General features: G+C 39.1%; 2 protein-coding genes across 2 annotated transcripts in view; one reads left to right on the plus strand and one right to left on the minus strand.

Moving 5' to 3' along the window:
* Positions 1-21267, minus strand: part of LOC135701297 (uncharacterized) — a 207213-nt gene that overhangs the window by 63833 nt on the left and 122113 nt on the right. The window lies entirely within an intron of this gene.
* Positions 4180-6880, plus strand: LOC135701296 (uncharacterized). Its single transcript, XM_065222033.1, has 5 exons — positions 4180-4343; positions 4478-4568; positions 5570-5755; positions 5816-5977; positions 6147-6880. Exons 1-5 carry the CDS (start codon positions 4249-4251, stop codon positions 6288-6290), a joined length of 678 nt encoding a protein of 225 aa, XP_065078105.1. The 5' UTR covers positions 4180-4248; the 3' UTR covers positions 6291-6880.

The following is a 21267-nucleotide window of genomic DNA, read 5'->3' on the forward strand; positions in this document are numbered from 1 at the left end:
CCAGTAGTGAATTGGACAGAAATTTATTCATTTCTATAGAAAACATCTTCATAATTTATTCAATCAAGCAGAACGCTAAAGGTCATGTTGACGGTATAGTATGGTCACATAACATATGTGGAACTTCGATCTAGACGCCTGTCAAAAAGTGAAGTGATTTATCCATCCTCACTCTGTTATAAATTGTATAAATTCACATCGAAATGTCAAATTTAAATACAAACAACTGAACTAAAATTGATTTAATTGAGGTAAAATTTTAAAACAGTTTGTTTTTCTTCAAAAACTGCAGTCAGTTGAGTCTAGTGAATACTATCAACGCTTCATAATTTATTGGAAAACAAAATTTATCAATCCGTATTGTAAAAGTGCTTCATATTGGCTAGTTCACTGCATCATAAGTGTATCTGGAGTCTTCAAAATGTCTCTGAATTCGCAACTCACCCATATTGTTTTACTGGATAAACGTTGTTCCGGTGATTCAGCCAATTTCAGCCGAAGCACACAAAATTCACACACTTCGCCGGCAAGAACTACACTTTGGCCCTTGAGACCGGCATCCGTCGCAAAGTGGGGTATTGATCAATTCTAGCTGGCCAAAAATATTTAACCACTCTAACTTGTCACATACATCTTATTATTCAAGGATAATAAAAAAAATTGATCGAGAAAGGACGGAGTCGTGTTTTGGAGGGGGGAGGGAAAAGGGTCATGCCCAAGTAACAATTCAGTAACCATTTAGCATCCACTCAGATTTATGATGGTTTTATAATGGCAATGAACAATTCATTTTGTTTAAATATACACACTTAGAAAATAATACCGAACTCGGTTTAATTTTCTACCGAACCTCATCGGTTATCAACGAGAAACCGAATAAATCGTTTAAAAACATTTTTTTAGGCGGATTTATAAAATCAGACCCGAATTTCGGTAAAATAGTATAAATTTGACAGATAAAAACGAAGGCTGAACCGAAAAGTACGGTAAAGTATCAACATTTACGAATTCGGTACGTGAAAACCGAGAAACTCGGTAAACTGAACCGAATATTCGCTAAAACGTGTTAAACGTCAAACGTTCCACTTGCGCTCAACTTCGCGACGGAAAATTTAACCGAAAACTCGGTTCTCTACGAGGTTCTATAAGCTGAGTCTAAAACTATTCAGCCATTTTTTCTCGAGTGTGGACGTGTGTCGGACGTGTGCAAAAATGGAAAAGGTTCTGGAGCAGCTGCAACAGGAGGATGCACGTTTGATTGACATCTTTTGTAAGTATTTGAAACTAATGCTATGATTTTATTTGCAGGAATCTTGTGCTATCGTTTGTTTTTACTGCCGTGAAAATATACAGGGTTATGTCACTGGCTTGCAAAGGCATTTTAAAAACCATTTGCATAAAAATGACTTCAAAGCCAGTGATATTTTTTTTGACTGTGCTTTTCCACGCTGTAACTCGCGTTACGGGAGTTTTTATTCGCTGAAACGGCATATAGTGGAAAAGCATCCGGCAAACTCTCGACGTTCTACCGTGGAAGAAATTTTTGATGATTGTCCTATGGCAGGACAAGGAACATATGATGATTTATTGTTCCAGAATCAACAGAACGGTCCTAAACTCGAATCAAGTATAGATTTGGAAGAGTTAATAAAAATAATAAATATTAGCATCTGCCGCATTACATATGATGTAGGTTTACCTTACACAAAAATCAATGATTTTATAAAGCTTTGTGACGAAATAGTTCGGCACGTATCAGGGTACCTTGAGGCAGAAACTGTGAAATTTTTGAGTGCACAAGGATTTGATGTTGACACGAAGGATTCCGTAGCATTTCTAAATACATTTAGACTATGCAATCTTTTTGACCAGGTCAGATCCTTCAAAAAGCAGACACAGTACTTGAATAAGCTTGCCGTTTCTACACCCAAGCCGAGGGATATTTTGCTTAATCGGAGACAAGATGTACGCCACATCGAATCACTTCCTAAAAAAGTTATGGTAAACGAGACCGCTTCGTACACCAGCATTATTGATTCATTGAAATTCATATTCAGAAGCCCAGAAAATCGGAAACTTTTGAATGAACCGAATCTAGAAAACTTCCAGCACGCCTTGTGTAACCGAATACAGCTCATTCAGGACAGGTGAAATTTTCAAAAATAGCGAATTCTTTCAACTGTATCCTAATGCCATCAGGATCAGTGTTTACCAAGACGATGTGGAACTTGGCAACGCATTCGGTTCAAAAGCCGGGATAAATAAAGTTTCTAACTTATGTTTCAAAATACAGAATATTCCTGAGAAGTGGAATTCTTCACCACGTACAGCTTTTCCGCTTCTATTCTGTACTTCAGTAGACATAAAAAAGCATGGATTCACAAAAATTCTGGAGCCTTTCGTCGCTGACCTAAAAAAGTTGGAACAAGGCGTAACGGTTTATTACGGTTCAGAGAAATTCGTCTTAAGAGCTGTTATGACGATTTTCTGCGGCGATACACTTGCGGTTCATGACGTGTTTGGGTTACTTGGACCAAGGGCCAACTATTTTTGCCGAATTTGCCAGATTACAAGGAATCAATTTCATTCAAATCCATCCGAAGAATATCCGTTGCGATCGAAAGAATGGTATGAAGATCAACTTGCTGCAGTACAGGATGGTTTGCTGATACCGAAAGATTGTGGACTGAGTACATCAGGATGTATTTTCAATGAATTAGAGTTCTACCATACCAGTAACAACTTCTGCCTCGACAGCATGCACGACCTTGCTGAAGGGATAGTGCCCCTGACGATCCAACTAGTGCTATCAACTTTATACAAACAAAAACATTTAAAGATAACAGCAAAGTTCATAAACAATCGCATTAACACATTTCCTTTTGGTTACGCTGACCGCTGCAACAAACCTTCACCAAATTTTAAAGACGAAATGCTCGCTAACCCTGCCCAGCATAAAATCAAACAAACATCTGCACAGTCTCTTCTCTTGATAAGAGCTTTCCCGTTCCTTTATGGTCATGTTGTCTCCAAGGATTGTATGCTCATGCGTATGATCGGTCATCTAATTAATATCGTGAGGATAATTTCGTCACCAGTCGTATCTGAACACCTACTTGCACAGCTGGAAGAACATATAACATACTTTGAGGATAGTTTTTTCGAAAACTTTAAGCAGCGTATCAACAAGTTGCATCACTTGCGTCACTACGCTCTCTGCATAAGGAAGAGTGGTTCAATGAAACAATACAATTGCTTTCAATTTGAACAAACGAACAAAATAAGCAAGAATCAAGCGAATACGTGCAAAAACTTTAAGAATATTTGTTCCAGCGTGGGCAAGCGGCAATGTCAGAGAATGATAATGAACGTGCTTGATAAGCCATTCCGCGACAAGCTGACATTCAACTCTGGAACCCTAGCCTTACGTGATGACTGCCTCAGTGAACAATTTCTGTATCCACATCTGCAGTTTATCTGCAAACCAAAAACCGTCACGCTTAATGGGGTTGAGTTCAGAATGAACGCGATACTTGGATTAAAAATTCATGACAACACAACGAGTTCTATCTGACATACGGGATTATACGAGAAATCAATGTCATCGATGGAAAAGTTTTCTTCCTAATTCGATCCTGTAAAACTGCGACGTATAATGATTTTCTAGAAGCGTACGAGATAGAAATCCTAGCCAAAGATGATTTTATGTCTATTGAAGAATGCCATACGCATTCAATATTTTCATTCTGGTCACCATACGACAGTCCGAAGAAGTACATTTCACGGCGAGTGTACAATCAAGATTATTAGTACAAGTAGTTAACAAATAACTCTGTTGGAACTTTAGAATATTTAATGGCAGTAATTCTTTTTCAGCTAAGGAAGAGATCGACAACTTACAAATGTTTCTATCACTGAACGAACATGACTTTACCAGACTCGGACTCACTACAAAAATGATCAAAACTATACAGAAGATACAAACACAGTACAGAAATTACGATGAAACTAAGAGCACGGAAGAATGGCTTGAGGACACTATGGTTGACGCTGATTATCATGAACAAGCTGATGTGTCCAGAAGGGTGAACAATGCAAACAATCCGTATGAAGGGATCATCTTGGAGCAGGTTTGAAACGTATCAATATTATATGTGGGTCATTCAATCAACGTATATTTGTTTCTATATATTCTAGAAAATCAATATTGATCGGGTATTTGATCGAACCGACAACGGAATATGCATCATGGAACTACTGAAAGAAGGTGGACGACCCAAGGAAACGATTCGAAGACAAATCACAGCACTTCTTTGCGATTGCTTGAAATCATTGTATGGAACGTAAGTAATCACTTTGTTCCTAGAAATCTATTGAACGTTATTTTGTAATTTATTAGTTTAAACGAAAACCTAGCTGACGATGTTTCTGATTAATACAAGCATAGCTAATTATTGATTTGTTTGTTTGTTTCCAGGCACGCCAGCAACTTCTACAAAAATCAGATCGCCTTGTCACTGGTTGAAACATATCCTGCACTGAGTTCGAAGAATGCCGAGATTCCACAAGTAAGTCAACAGTTTTAACTAATAGCGTTAATTATCACCAATAATTAATAAGCAATATATTGAAACTTTCTACTATGTATTTGGAAAACATTGTTTGTGCTGCAGCCGTAGTTGACATTGTTTACGAAACTTAGTGTAAAGCAAGCAATGCGAAGCGTCAAAGGCAAAGGAATTGAAATGGACAAAAAATTGGTCGAATTTCTCGCGCAACATTTGAAAAGGGAATATTATTGTTGATCGATTCTCTTCATCGTTTTTCTCTCACGAATTTTGTGGATTGTATCGCGTATTATTTGAATTAGAGTGCCTGAATTAGTAGAGCGACGTCATCTCAGTCATTTGACAAGCCTTCTGCTGGATTGAAACGGCGATTTGTATGGAAATGACACCTAATCGGTTGTTCCAATTTTGACATGTTACTCTACTAATAAAGGCGCTCTAATTTGAATGATAGCTTGATCAACAATGATAGGCGCTTTTCAAATGTTACACGAGATTAATATCGATCAATAATTAAATTACAACAATTCTCGATTGATTTTAGAATAGGTCCCATTTTCATTTGTCAATTAAATAATCGATTAACTTTATTCGCTTTCTACCGCGATCTGAGCGATGGATTTGCAATACTGATCCATGCAATCAACAGTTCAAGGTTTGAGATTTGATTGCATGTGTAAATATTTCAAATCCATCGCTCAGGTTGCGGTAGAAACCGAATAAAGTTAATCGATTCTTTGATCGAAAAATGGAGATAGGACCCATTCTAAAATCAATCTAGAATTATTGTTTGTCCCTTCCTTTTCCTTTGATGCTTCTTCTATACAGTGTTGTCACTCAGTTGTGTGTGTGATTGCTTCACCTCGGTAATCCAGCTCATTGGCTTTACACTACGTTTCATAAACAATGTCAACTACGGCAGTAGCACAAACCTCGACACAAACACTGTTTGCCAAATAGTAGAAAGTTTGTCTTGTAAACTGAATCTCGTTCGTTTTTAGTCGCTGTGGTTCCATCCCCACGGAAGAGGGCTGAACCGTCATGCTGGCAGTGTATATTACAGAATGGAGAATGTGGCAAGGCAGTCAGATGAACGCATAATCAAACGCCGAAAACTTGGTGAATTCAGCCATACAAATGAAATTGATGCGACTCTTGAACAAGAAGATGACAATATGGAGGACCTTGTAAATTTAAAGGTAAATATCAAAATGGGTAAACGATTAATATTTTCTTACAAATTTCAGGTGCTTGAATTGAAGTTCATTGTTCCAAATGTTCAATCTAAGGTGAGAATTGTTGAACTATGGGAGAAAACATTTGCAAGTCGACAACAAAAACGTACAGCGGGGACTTTGGTGGAATATTTGAAAGATTTTCCCGTGATTGGTGCCTTTAATGGAGAACTTGTAAGTGTATATTGAATAATCTCATGAGTACTTTTTCAATAGGCTCTGTGATTTCTTTGATAGATAAAAACAATCTGATTATTTTACTATATTCACACCCTTGTCAGGACCTATACAAAAACTGTACTTGAGATTTGGTAGATCGAATATTAATAATTTATTTCTGTAGATCAAACTGGAATTTACAAAAATCAAGCCTGGAGCGAAGTCGTTCACCGATCACTGGGAAGAATTACAGAATAAGATCCTTAAGCAGTACGCTGATATGTTCGTGGAGTTGAAAAACAGTAAGTTGCGTTTAAAGCTTCAATGAGTCCACACATTTAGATAATTAATTTCCCATAGAATTCATCAGAGCGCTGGCAATAATCCGTGCTAAATGCCCATCACGTGGTGTTAAGCGAAATAAAATCAATGATGCTACCAAGAAAAATCCATTGGCTGGCGTCATGGAGTGGATAAGTGTAAGATTATTAGATTGCCTATTGGATAGGTTATCGTATTATACAAGTACCTTTAATTTTTATTTTCAGCCAGAAGATGATTTTCCCACTGATAAGAATGGCCCGGTATTGATTTGCCGAGGAGCGTTCATGGAGGATTCAGCAGACTTTGCCGTCTGTTTGGGATCAATGTTGGTCAATGTCCAACTTGACGTTGCGTCTGCATTTGAGGTTTGGTTCGGTTCGTTTACTGCATTCGGTTTGGAACCACCGCAACAGGACAAGCAGTTCCATTCCTTTCTTGCCGGCGCAGTCTATCGTGTAGGTAGTATGAGCACTACATGTGAGAAATTTTTAGTTTCGCTCGATTGAGCCTCTCCTTCTCATGGTAGCGACGGTTCCTTTTTGAACAGCTTCTTTTTTTAATAATTTGCAATTATAAAATCACATTTCTGCATCCCAAAACAAATAAAATAAACACACTTCATACATTTCTTTGACAAAACTGGTTTTATTTTTATGAAAATTCGAAGCAACGTATCCTTAATCCAAATTTAAAGCAGGATTTGAAGTGAAAACCGAGCGCTGCCCAAAAGAACCGAATTCCGTAATTACAACAGGTGGGTCGGTTTGTTTGACAGCACTCGGTAGTTCTTGAGTGAACCGATGTTCGGTAATTTCTGCTTAAATTTATTTTTCGTCAACCGAGATTTTCGGTAACTTTGACAGATTGTGGGTACAAAAAGAACTAACGACTGCTCGGTTATTCCTCTTTGAACCGAGCAGACTACCGAGCGTTCAGCAGATAAAAACTCGGTTGAAATCAAACCGAGTTCGGTATTATTTTCTAAGTGTGTATGATGCCAAATTTATGACAAGGAAATCTCGAAGGATAGACGAAGTATGATGAAAAATTCAAGTCAATTTCAGATAAATTTACTCCTTAGAAGAACCAGCACACCACCAATGACTGACCATCTGTCGGAGAAGAGTAAAGTGAACGGGGCCCTCGAACTCATAAAACATTGTCTAAAGTTGAAAAACATACCAGCCTTCTCCAGATCTTGCGATGACAATTGAAATAACAACCGACAGCAAACCACTGAAACTGTTAGTTAGCGGAGATTAGCTGGTTTCCGATCCAAAGCAGCGATTTTATTCGGCGAAAGACTCTTCGAAAATTTCATTCAACCGTACATCTCTGCATCATTAGATGGTGCACTTGCGAAATCCGAAATGTTGTAAAACAGTATCGCAAACTATCTGAGTAACTGCTCCCAATCCATCGGGAGAAAATCACCTGGAAGAATCCTGGATCTCACGCAACTCAGCGCAACTATCGAAAGATAAACAAACGTTTAACTTTTTCCAGGCAACTTTACCTCCATAAATGCTGCCATAAATCTGAACGGGTTAGGATCACGCAAAATGGCTTTAGATAAATACAATTCAGCCTGCAAGTTTTCTTCATAAAAGCCATTTAAAAACCTTATTAATTTGTTAAGGAATTCTTGAGAGCAAAACAACTTTTTCACAAATGACCCATGAAAATCAACTTTTATGCCACCGCCATGTTACAATTAGTTTGCTTATTTTTTACAATCTTCGATTTTCAATCAATATTTCCTTCGCGGCCAAGCTCGATCTGAAGAATATATATTTTTTTTTATGTTTAATAATTAGTCAAATCGACACAAAAAACACGAGGGTGAACTTAATTTTTTCGAAGTTTTCACGTACTTTCATGTAAAATTTAATATGACACTTAAAACTAGGCCACTTAATGAGAACTATTGTAATAAATTTGGATATTCAACAAGATTTTTATATCATCAGTTTCTATTTTAATTATGTTGATAAGATCGGATTCATAAATCCTTTTCTATCTTGCCTGATGCTTTCCTAGTTGATTCAGCATGCGGCTAGGGGAAATGGCTCGGAAAGGGTTTTTATTGTTACTAAATAGCTTTTATTGTAGCTTTCAAATGGTTCTCTATGCGTTCGCCAGATCAGCTGTAATTACACAGAGAACCAATAGACGCTGCTTGGGACTAGCAATCATCCTCAATGTGTAAAAACTGGTGATCTTAAATTAGGCAATACCAGCGCCAGCCGCGCCCGAACACAGGTCAAAAAAGGAATGGGAATGATTGTGTTGACGTGACTCTCGCTTTGATGGAAGCCGAGAACACCTCTGCACTTCCACGAGGAATCACTGGGATGTTGGATAAGAGGGTTGGGTTTGCAGCAGGGTTCGTTTTGGTAAACGATAAGCTGAATTGATGTCCTAACGATCATATAACGCGAAGGAGCTTGGGACTAAACCCTAGGTCTTCTGTTCAGTAAGCAAAAACGTTTGCCACTAGGCAGACGAGCACCTTTTTAATCACCGAGTTGCTGTTATTACCATGTAGTCATATTAACTAATAAAACGATTGACGAATCTTGAATGTGGATGGGCCTGAGATTAGACTCATAGACTCACCGGTTGCTCTAAGGCCACCAAGCCCCTCATATCACATAATACCGTTTCTCAAATTTGTGTATCCATTCAAACCCGGAACCAACGACAACAACGAGTTTCGCAAAATACACGATACACAAGCGATTTTACCATAAATCTCTTTGATATGTAAGGACCTGGGACCACGTTTTTCGGCTCAGTAAGCAGGCCACTGTAACCGACGATCTTTCAAATCCGAAAACTAAAAACTACGAAAAAGTACTTAGGCTTTCATTAAGTTCCACTTTCACGCGACGTTCAATGACAGGGTCCTATCCAGGATTACATCTGAAAAATCCAAATCTGGCCAACGCCCACCTAAACCTGTTCTAATCCACCTGAAATGACTAACGAATGGAAGATTTTGAATACCCAGCCATGCAATAGTGTCATTCCGTGCCTTATGGCAACTTGATGATTCTATTGCACTCATCTTCCCAGGGGAGACTTGGTCCTGTACCCAATGCTTAACTTATCTCCATTCCACTCAGCTACTCGCAATTTCTTGTGATATAGTGGGCGGAATATTATTCTATGAGACAATTCAATGCAGACGTCTTTCCAAATTTGGCAGATCGACAGGTAATCGGTGAGTTACCACGATAGTTGCTATTCAACAACTCGACAACGTCCCATCGTCAACGCCTGCTATGAGAATTTCCCATTGCAGACGCCAACGAAATGACGTCATCGAGCTATCGATCAACTACCCTGGTTATCGCCTGGTACCTTATAGCACGATGCTAGGAGGCGAACCGGAAGAATCGATGAGCTACCTCTCCCCCTCATAACAATTTCAGAATAATTGATAATAACAAAACAAAATTACATAAAAGTTGGCTAATTTATATGAAAATCCACCTATGATGCTATTTTCTTGGCCGCAGGTGTAAAAATTAAAAGAATGTAAAAAAATTAAGATTTTTTTGACATTGTACAATCAGTCATTGTAAAATAAGTTCAGCTGAAGGAGAACAAGATATTCATATTTAGATTTGAGATTTAAAGAGAAAGATGATGGAATCCACAAATGGTCGCTATTTTGTTTATTTTGCCTTGCCACTTCGAATTTTTGGCGGCAAAGATCTCAGAAGATTTCGTGTGCCAAATTTTAATCACTCTTTTGCTGCACTGCAGCATACATGTCATTACAATTTCACGCACGGAAACTTTGTAGTTTCTGAGATTTGTGCCGCCAAAAATTCAAAGTGGTAAGGCAAATTAAACATAAAAGCGGCCATTTGTGGATTCCATCAACTTTCACCTTAAGAAAATAATTACATTACAACGAGCAACAACATAGGGGAAATGGCTCTAATGTTGGCCTATGGATCTAAGATAGAGCCCATCGCAAAAAATCAACTATTTATCAACTTTATCTATTTGAAGATGCCAATTTCGACGATGACAGGAACACATACCGTGGTAGAGGTAACAATCGCGGACATTTCCAAACCTACGACTGGATGACTTCCTTCAGATAACAACTTGAGTGCGGTAAAAATCGATAGAACTGTTTCAAACACATCGTCGGTACTTGAGCGTGTCGGTGATCATCTCTTTTTGCCAGTGGTGGCGGGGAGGGATACCCCTCACCATCCCTCTCCAACGGGGGAGTTTGGTAAAGAGAGAGATCATCAAACCGATTTGTACCTTCATTCATAAAAGTTGTCCTAGCTCGCATTCTACTCTCTATATATACAATTTCACACTGCCATCTCCTGATCTATCGCATAAAAATTACCACTCTAGTCTGTTATTTGAAATTAGCATCTTCAACTATGTAAATCGTTGACTTCACGCAGAAGTAATATAAAAACAAATAGTTAAAGAACTTTTTCTAGATTAGATGAACGCGTCATTGGGACGTTACTAATGGATATTTTTGGCAACTATTGAAAATTTAGTCGATTGCTGAATTTATGTATGGGCCCAAATTCGGGGCATTTAGGCCGACATTACACCCATTTCCCCTATTCAACAATTCAAAAACAAACAAAAACAGCAAGTAACAAAATGAAATTAAACGAAAAAAACCTCATTCCGAATTTGAGAAGACATTTGCTTGTTCACTAGAAACGTTTGTTTCATATCTTTCTTCCATCCCTAATTTTTTCAGCCGATCTTGGCTTTCTTGGATGAGATCCTCTTGGAGTAACATTTGTAATGTTTCTGTCGTCAATGCCTTTGACTTTTTTCGCAGGATTTTTATTATTCCTAAAAGAATATTTATTTACTTTCACGTACGTTGTTTACCTGTGATTACAGGATCAGAACTAAGAAGCATAAGTATATTCAGTACATCCATGTTGCAAGCCTGTCTTGAGAACTTTCTGGAAATTTTTTGGCGGTATAATCTTAAATATTTGTTTCTCGATTCTACAGTTTCTTCTGACAACTGCCCTATTGGTAGCAGTGCATGTTCTATAACAATGGTACTGTAGATTAAAATGGCATGCAGAGTGAGTTGGAGTCAATTTTAACACCACTAGCTAGTGTCTCCAATATAACTTAAAGCCGGTAGATCAAATTAAACCTGTTATTTGAGTTGCATTTGAGTTCCGGATCAGCAAAGAATTTTCGACTAGTGTTGCCATCATTCGAATTTCCAAAGCCTGGTTTTGAAAAATCTAAAAGGAGTCTTAATTTCTTTCTGAAGTTTTCTTGAATGTGTTCTTTTCTTTCTTTGACGATTTCCTTTTCATTGCCAGTTAACGGCAACTTGTAAGAAAGATGTAAAATTGTCTCGAAAATACGAATCCCGGCATGAAGAATGGATAATTCGAATTTAAGAGAATCTGTGTTGATTTCCTTTTTAACACCAAGATTATTGAATTCCTTTGAAGTTACGCCAGACATATAACATTTCATCGTTGATGTCGTTTCAGTTGCAGCATTACACACTTTCCCGTCAACCATAGTGAGCATAAAAGTATGTCTAATAGTGAACTACTTGCCATTTAATGCAACTTTTGTCGGCCGTAGCGAATTAATTGCATTTTCAATATATCTGATCTCTTCATTAATTACCACAGATGTTTCCTTGATAAACCTAATGAGGATTGGGTGACAGTAGCGATGTGAAGATGGAGTTGGGTTTTGCCAAATTATTTTTGCATTGGATCCACAAACTATTCTCAACGGTACAAATGAAGTTTGGAACACACTCGTATCAGAATCCATATCCACGCGCACCTGATGGAATTATGAAACGAGACAAAAACAATACCTGACTCCCCTCCCTTTGACTTTGGCCGCCTAGACTACCACCATATAATGAATGAAAATGTCAATAACTGCATTTGTGCACATTTTTTGATAAATTCACCTATATGGACACGCCATCTTAATTTTCCAATTTGTCGAAAGATCACAATTAATCGCAGCTGATTTTTTGCTATAATCTTCTATACACATGTACATATAATACCTCATATACGGCTTTACTGGATAAGTCAATTTTTGCATCACGATATATTTATTTTATAGTTCAAATAACACTTGAAGTCAAGATTTTCATAAAGTGCTTCTACTAAGTTAAAACTAAGTGAAATTAGCTGATGTCTTCAGCTGAAAAATATTTCAATACCTGCTTGATCACTATCCATGTTTGCAAATTAATGTGATTATCCCAACAACAAGTAGAGACACGAAAACAATGGCACTGTGTAACGATTTTTTCTATCAAACCAACACGATCCAACAACAGGCAAGTTTGAACTGATGCCACAACGCGGTCAGTTAAGAAAAATAAATAATGAGTACAGGGCATTGTTACCCTACCTCTGAAGTATACAATGCATGCATTCAGAATCTGGTTTGGCTTATTTTGAGAAATCGACTTTTGGCCAGCTAGCGAAGAACAAATACCCCTCCGTGCGTCGGTATTGGCAACAGGGAGTGGGTCTTGCAATCCGCGAAGGAGTACCATTCGAACGCATCGAAATCGACTGCGGCCTCCAAGCTATTGCAGTTCGTATCTATCTTCCGATACCAATAACGATGGTATCGATATACATCCCTTCTAGTTCCCAGCAATGTCATACCGAGCTAGACAACAACAATGTCATACCGAGCAAGATTTTCTTCAAAATCTGACAGCGTTGTGATCATCGTAATTACTAGCTCATTTATTGCTATTAGAGTTACTTGTACCAAGAGATGAACTAGCCTCAGGCTAAAAATCTCTAAAATAAAGAAAAAAAAAAAAAAAAAGTTACTTGTACCGAGGAAATCTTAATAATGTATTTACTCTACCGACTACATACGGTTTCTTGCTGAAATTCGTCTAAATCAGTTAGAAATGTTGATGTCAAAACCGCATAAGAATTATTCTCATGAGTGCTTGATCATTGGAAAATGACAAGAAAGCTAATGATAGGTAATTTCGTCTCGTGTTAGTGAGAGGGCCTGTTTTCTCATTGTCAAATAACGGCCGTGATATTTACCAGCTCTGCTTCCAGCAACATCAAGCCTGGAAGTGACAACGGCGATTAAGCGGTGTCAAAAAATTCTGAGAGCACTGTAGCGCATCAGCACAGCGGGATCGGGCACAGCGGATGTTTTGAAGCAGTTCCAGGAAGCGAAGGCAGTGAAGGAAGCTAAGGAACATTCGTGGAAGGACTTTGTCCAAAAAAATATCACCTAACAGCACACCGGCAGAAATGTGGCGGACGATGAACACCCTGAGAAGCACAAGGCGGTTACAGCAAGGCGGTTACAGCAAGGCGGTTACAGCAAGGCGGTTACAGCAAGGCGGTTACAGCAAGGCGGTTACAGCAAGGCGGTTATAGCAAGGCGGTTACAGCAAGGCGGTTACAGAAAGGCGGTTACAGCAAGGCGGTTACAGCAAGGCGGTTACAGCAAGGCGGTTACAGCAAGGCGGTTACAGCAAGGCGGTTACAGCAAGGCGGTTACAGCAAGGCGGTTACAGCAAGGCGGTTACAGCAAGGTGGTTACAGCAAGGTGGTTATCAAGCGATCCGATGGCTACACGGAGAAGGCGGAAGAAATAACAGAAGAACTGGCCAAGCACTACTGTAAGAGATCGGCGACCTCAAGGAAAGAGAGGAACGGGATCACGTGGAATTTCTTCCGGACACCGACGACATGTATAACACGGACTTCACTCTGGATGAGCTTCTGTGGGCACTCGACAAAGGACGTAGTGTCTCTACAGGTCCTGACTCTTTAGGGTATCCGAAGATCCAACGTCTGCCTGTATCCGTAAAAATCGCGCTGTTGCAGCTTCTACTATAAACAGCTATCAGCTGGCGAACCGGAATAATAGTGCCGATTCCGAAGCCAAACTGTTCTGAATCTAGACCTGCTGCTTTCCAGCCTATCACTTTGTATCGCAAAGGTGTTCGAACGTATCGTGAACCGCAGATTGACGACTGAGTTGGAGGCAGCACGCCTCTAGAGCTAGCAGAGGCGTCGATACATACTTGGCGAAGTTGGATAGGTCATTGCCAAATCGGGACGAACTCTGCTTCGGATCGCTTGATCTGTCGAAAGCGTACGACACCACTTGGCGGTACGGTATCTTGCGCACTCTGTGGACGTGACAGATTGGTGGGCGCATGTTCAACGTGTTGAACAGCTTCGACGCCGACAGGTTTTTCCGGGTGAACGTGGAAGAACATTCCATTGGAGAACGGAGTCAGTGTCAGTGTTGTCCGTCACGTTATTCCTTATTGCGATTTTCAGAGTGGTGCCGCATACTGTCACCGTGCTTCTCTATGCGGACGATATTTTGCTTGTGGAATAAGGATCGTCCTCTGTATCGTAGCAAAAACTGTCGACAAGTGGGCGTAAATCATTTTCTACGCCGATATCTTCATCGACCGTGCAGCTGTACCGAGGACGAATCAACTGAAAGTTGTTGGCATCAACCTTTACCGGTTGCTCTTCTTCAAACACCATTGCAAGATAGTCAAAACCACGTGCGACTCTAGGCTGCGGATCTTGAAGATGATCGGTGAATAACTATTTATAAACCAAGTATTAAAAGATAAGTGAATGCTATACACTATCTGGGCATAGGTTGCTAAGGATTCATTAGATTTACAAATTTAAAGCTTAATATGCCTTTTTGGCTGAAAAAGCAGCTCAACTCACCAAATATTGTTGCTAGACTTTCAACAGTCCAAATGGTTCTCTGTTGCTAGCTCAAGCTATTTTATAAAAAAAAAATGTATTGTAATTTGCATCTCTAACTCTCACTCTAACGCTTTGATGTTCTATTGTCTTGGGGTCTTTTGCGAACTATTTCGATATAACTCAAGGAAAAAGTGCGACCAAAGCACCGAAACGATTTAACGTAAAAGCGTACTTTTATTAGCGTTTTCACCCTTTTCGTCGCACTTATAATGTGCCAATGCACTCTAATATAACAGTTTGATAATGATATAGCTTTGAATTACAAAAACAAACATTGTTATTAAATATGAACTTCACTTCAATCTGCAACATTCTAATTACTTCAAGATGCAAGGCTTACGTTCAAAATAGTGTTGTAGAAATCTGGCATCCCTGCTCATGAAGTACCAGCGTTATAAGAATATTTTTGACGTATGATTACGTCTTTCAGCTACATATTGGGGGTGCAATTGAAAAAAAAAAACCTAAATCGACCGCGCTACGAAAAGTGGTCAGGATTTGACCTCTTATAACTCTGTCAATAGCGGATGGATATTAATTCTAAACAAGTCAACAGATTGGAATGTCGTCTACTAATCTGATAAAATCAACAATTTATCAATTTTAAAAAGGTCACTACTGAAAATTGCACGAATGTGCAACTGTTGCTATAATAATGAAAATTGTCACTGATTGACTGCGAAAAGTGCTTTCTCTAACACAGATTTAAACATTGAATTCACTGCTGTCTCACCGAACGGTGTTTATTCATTTAATCTTCAAATAGAACCATTTGGCCACTAACTATAAGCGTATTCATTTGGATCTCGTGTCGAGCAACCGTCGTTTGGAAATCAACAAACCTTCGCCACAAAGAAAAAGAGCTCGTTCCAGTAAATGATCCTCTTAAATATCATGCACCATATGGAGAATGACCGTGAATGGATAAATAATAGCCAAGCATTAAACCCATCCACCAAATGGCCCTAAAGGTCTCAATTCACCCCTCTCGCCTCCCAGGCCTATGTTCTTCTCTTCAAACAATCTAAATTCACCCCAACAGTAACTTTCAAACACGAAAATCGTTTGAAAGTCACTGTCAGTCAAAGCGTTTCGTCTAACAAAATTCGCACGCCATACCGACGACGACGACGACGACGACGACGACGACGACGAGGATGCAATACGGAAAGAATAATGCAGAAAAACAAAACCAAGCTAATGCGTCTCCCAAACTATCTGCGGCGGAGGGCGGGCGGTACCAATTATACCCTTTCGGATCATTTTCACCGAACAATGGCGTCGTATCCACCAGCATCATCAACTAAATAGCTAATAGCGTGAAGGAAAATCCAAGTTCCCCGATGTAGGTCGCTCATCATCACCCGGCACAGGCATATCTGTCTCAGGGCGGGGGTGGTGAAAATATATGGTGGAGTCGTTCATCAGTCGACCGAGATAGATGGAGATGAATGGCCGACTACCGAAGGCATTAAGTACTGGAGAAAAAAAAGGTAGTTGCAATTGTAAGCGGTCGTAAATCGGCAACGCTCTCCTCGCTTTTTGGGGCCCACTTTCACTAATGTAGAGTGAATGCAAATCATTTGTTTGGTTCACTAATTACTAAAGCTTCGCCCTACAATTTATAGACTTGACTAGACTGGCCTATGGCACTCGAGTAGATCAACAATTGAAAGTGTTTGGATCAGGACAGTCAATAAGCGGCGAGGCGAGGTTAAGCCCACATGTCATTGGCTTTGTGTGCTTGGCGGCGCGGCGGTGACTGCTCTGCTTCACTCCGCGGCTATCGAATGAACACGAACGGACGTCGCCGGCGTGGTTTGATTTCAACCTATGCATGAAAGTGAACTTTCAATTTTAACCCATTGATTGTCGAGACATTAGTAGAACCGGTTTGCATTGTACGAAGTCAGTGTATGGAGCAATGACTTCACTATATTTCATTCACCGAGCTCGAATCTTGCTTTGCTGGAAAGCTTAAATACCTACATATCTTAGAGTAGCAGGTCTGGTGAGTAGCTGGCTTGAATCATTATGTTCAAGCATCAAAGCTGCCTATCAACTAAAACCATTTTCTCAGCCGCTTGTTTAACATTCAAACTGAAACAAACAGGATTGTTCTGAATAAAAACTTTCAACAAACAACGGCTACTGATACCAAACACAAATACCGCCGGAACATTCTTTCTCCTTTGACATTCGAGTCCACAGGCTGCCGTTTCCGTATAAACACAAACAGCGACCTAAAACAAATCGCCAACAACCTGAACCCGAGCCGTAGCACCTTTCTGATAAGGAAAAGGCAGCCCCATATGTCATGCTGTTGTGCCTTCCAATGTACGACACTTGCAACGGGGACCATCAGATGCCTACACAGTAAAAAGTTCAGAATATATAAACCGCCAAAGTGGTACATATTCATTTGGGTGAATTTTACAATCATAAACTCTATTGATCAAATTTCATCTTTTCCTTAGGATTATAAAAAAATTCTTTATTATTCAATGCTTCCAACTTTTCCTGGAATTTTTATTTTCTGATTTCTTCCGGAAAGTTATTTCGACTTCCCTACCCAAGTAACAATTCTGGTTTTATTAGGGTTCTGTAGACCATGATTTAGCTTTGTCTAATGCTTTAAAACCTCGATCAAACGTTCCTTGCTTTTTTTGGCTTCGCCTGAAAGATTCTTCCATTTTCTCGGAATATTGCCCTAACTTTCGATTCTTCCGATTTCCACCGGAAATTTCTTTCAGTATCCCACAGAAATTTCTTTCTACCAGAGTTATTAACTTCTTAACGTCTTTTCTCAAGATTCTTTCGACTGGCTTTCGCAAGGAAGAAGTTTACCACTTTCTCCAAAAGTGTATTCCAAACTACCTTAGGAAATTTCTTCCAGCGTCTCCATAAAGTTTCTTCCGTCTTCTCGAGGAAGTTCCTTTAAACTTCTACCGGAAGTATCAATATAATTCTCCCAGAAGTTTCTCCATAAGCTTCCTCCGGAGGATTAATCCGACGTCTATCGGAAGAATTTTGAGAGATACTTCTGCCTTCCTCTGGAAATTTTCATCCAATTTCTGAAACCTTCCTGCTTCATCTGGATGTATCATCCGATTTTTTCCGAAAGTTTCTTTAAATTTTCCCCAGGAGCTTCTCAATGCATGTCTTGGAAGTTCCCGGAAGATTTTCCGAATTTTCTTAGAACTTTCTTCAAACTTCCAGAAGAGCTACTTTCTTCTTTTTCTGGAAGTTTTTTCGACTTCCTTTAGAAGCTAATTCAAGTATTCCGCGGAAATATCTTCCAATTTCTCCTTGAGAGTACATTTTCCGTTCTCAGACCAAAAGTTTAAATTTTCGCCATCAAAAACGACAAAAATATAAAATTGATTAAAACAGTAAATACCGATAAATACTGATTTATTAAAACCTTTGATACCGACAAGCTTGAAAAAAAATCTACGCTGAGCCAAGACATTGTGAAAGACCTTGGTGAGGATGTAGATTATCAAAAAACTGAACTTAAGGTCGATTTGGAGCGCCTAAGATGTTTTGTTTATACAACTAGATGCTATGTGACTTCAGAAAACTCCACTGGCTCATTTATTCAGTGGGGACATCGTATTGTAGCTTATTGAGCCGGTAGATCATCGATATGATATGATATGGAACTGCCACTCACTGTAGCAAGACAAATTTCAGTAAACTGTGGGCTATCCTCACTGTTAGACTTGATCAAGTTTAATAACCTCTATTTATACTCACCTGTCATGACGTATGAAGGGCCAAAAACGGTTTGGGTGAATCCGTGGATAATCTTATCTTTCTTTATTAAAGAGACTTTCAGCCATCGGCTGGTTCATCTCTCATCCGTGGATAAATGAGATTCTACTTCCAATAATAGGATCATACAACCGGTCAAAAAACAGGCCAACCAACAAGAGGATACCCCAATGCATGAGGAAAAGAGCCCACCCTCTATTCACTTAATGTTAATGACAGAGAGTTGACATTCCCCCTCTCTCCATCCATTTCGCTTCAATCAGGTGCCCTAGTGGACCCTTCCGTACCCAGAATTTAATGTTTCATATAATAATGAAATGAAAATTAAGAGATACCTATGTTGCAAAGGAATCCATGACATCACGATGGTTTTTGTAGAGCTTCCATAGATATGCTGCCACTACTTCTTTAACCGATGCACACTGCTCCAGATCAGTGAATTTCTCAGAAAAAAAATACGAAGCATCCAATCAGATTACTGTCTTTGTAAAGCTGCTTGTTTTAGTTAAGCGCTTCTTCTGAATAACTTAATTAGTTTGCAACATGCCCGTAGAGATGGCGCATGAATCTAACTTTTGAATAAAGCGTCCTAGACGTATGGTGTTTTGAACAAAGTTGTTTATCTATCAAAATGAAGCTAAATTGCAGAAGACATAAAGCTTCCAAAACCTTTAGTTTCGGAGATATTATTCTTGCAGCCCGAGTAGACCCTTTGGCGTGCAAGCTCATCTGACCTGCAAATGTTAATTCTTGTGAAGAGTGGGTGGATCTCAGCTCCTAGGGTTTGAGCTGTTTTGTTCTTTCAGAGCATTCTTCGAAACTTTTCACTGGTCTACCGGAAGGTTTTATAGGAGAAAAACCAAAATTGTGAAAACTAATTGAAGCATCAAGCCAGTGCTGATTAGTTTTAAGGAATTTGTCAATTACTCGCTTTGAATCTTGTTTTGGATTACAAAATGGCGTTGGATATCGATTTCCGGCTTCTAGCCGTTACCCTGATCTAAAAAAACCGTTTGTATGGGTATTTGATAGAATTTACAACTTTTCTCAAACCGTAAGCCACCATCATGGATTTCAAAATGGCGTTGGATGTTGATTTCCAATCTCCAGACGTCACCCCGATTCGAAAAATATCCATATTGATGGGACGGCATCAACATTTCCCATTTTTTCTGAAATAGGAAGAATGGATTTCAAAATGGGCGTCAAATATCGATTTCCGGCCTCTAGACGCCATCCCGATTACAAAAATACCAATATTGATGTGTTTTGACTGTATTTCCACTTTTTCGTAAATCGGAAGCAGCCGTCTTCGATTTCAAAATGGATATCGGTTTTCATCCTCTAGACATCATCCCGATTCCAAAAATACCTTTATTGATAAGTATTTGACAGCATTTCCCACTTTTTCTTAAGCTGGAAGCCGCCATCTTGGAATTCAAAATGGCGTTGCATATCAATTTTCGATCTCTAGACGTCACCCCGATTAAAAAAATAACCCACCCGCAGTGATACATTTGACATCCACGTGCACAGATCTATGCGCATACGCTTAAATGAACCGAGTGAACGAGCAACAAAAGTCATAAAAACTGTACGAATTTGAATCGAACAGCTTCGCTTCAATGCAAAAGTAAGTTCATTTGACAATGAAAGAAGAAATGAAGACTAGTCAAGCCAAAACAAACAGCATGAAAACTGATCGAAAGTGGTTCTGTTGATGTTGACGGGGATCTGCTCGAAGAGAAGACAGAATGACATTCAATTGAAAGTGATGGATGACAGCTTCATCGTCGCTAGACGATTTTCGATTGAAAGTGACTTTGTGGGGCCCTGACGTCAGCACGCATCAAGCAAAGAGAAGAAAAAAAAATGCACACACAAAGCACGGCACGAGCTGAACTGCTAATGTTGAAAGTCAAACGCAAACTGATTGAGCCGGTAGATCATCGAGATTATAACATCAGGATACTTCGGAGAACCAAAAATGCTATGTCAGTACAAGTATGTATCCCGCATGATATGATGGAGCTCCACGAAGCTTTACGGGATCAACAATCTAGTCAAGTCGTAGAATACTTCATCGCCTGTGTAGAACTTCCAGATCAGATCTCTGGTGTGATTTGGAGAATCAAAGTTGTTTTGTTAACACAGTTATATATGTTACATTCCAAGTAATATTTCAAGTTTTATTGAGATTTTAAAGTATGCTACAAGTCTAAATTATGGTCTACAGAACCTTCATAAAACCATAATTGATACTTGGGATGTTATTATGAGGCTATATGACGTGCTAAGGGTTCAAAAATTCAGTCTGCTGGACATCGAACAAGATTTCATTGAGCTTAAAAAAATATTAAGATATGAACTCCAGGACAATTAGGAAAATCTTAGATATTTAGGTAG

Source organism: Ochlerotatus camptorhynchus, unplaced genomic scaffold (assembly GCF_037179485.1).
Source record: "Ochlerotatus camptorhynchus isolate MF236.1 unplaced genomic scaffold, CSIRO-AGI_Acam_v1.1 ptg000154l, whole genome shotgun sequence".
Classification (NCBI taxonomy): domain Eukaryota; kingdom Metazoa; phylum Arthropoda; class Insecta; order Diptera; family Culicidae; genus Ochlerotatus; species Ochlerotatus camptorhynchus.

Coding starts and splice junctions, on each gene's coding strand:
- LOC135701296 (XM_065222033.1), top strand. CDS start 4,249: ATGGAACTACTGAAAGAAGGTGGACGACCCAAGGAAACGATTCGAAGA. Junction 4,344..4,477: donor TTGAAATCATTGTATGGAAC/GTAAGTAATCAC, acceptor GTTTGTTTCCAG/GCACGCCAGCAACTTCTACA. Junction 5,978..6,146: donor GTGCCTTTAATGGAGAACTT/GTAAGTGTATAT, acceptor TTATTTCTGTAG/ATCAAACTGGAATTTACAAA.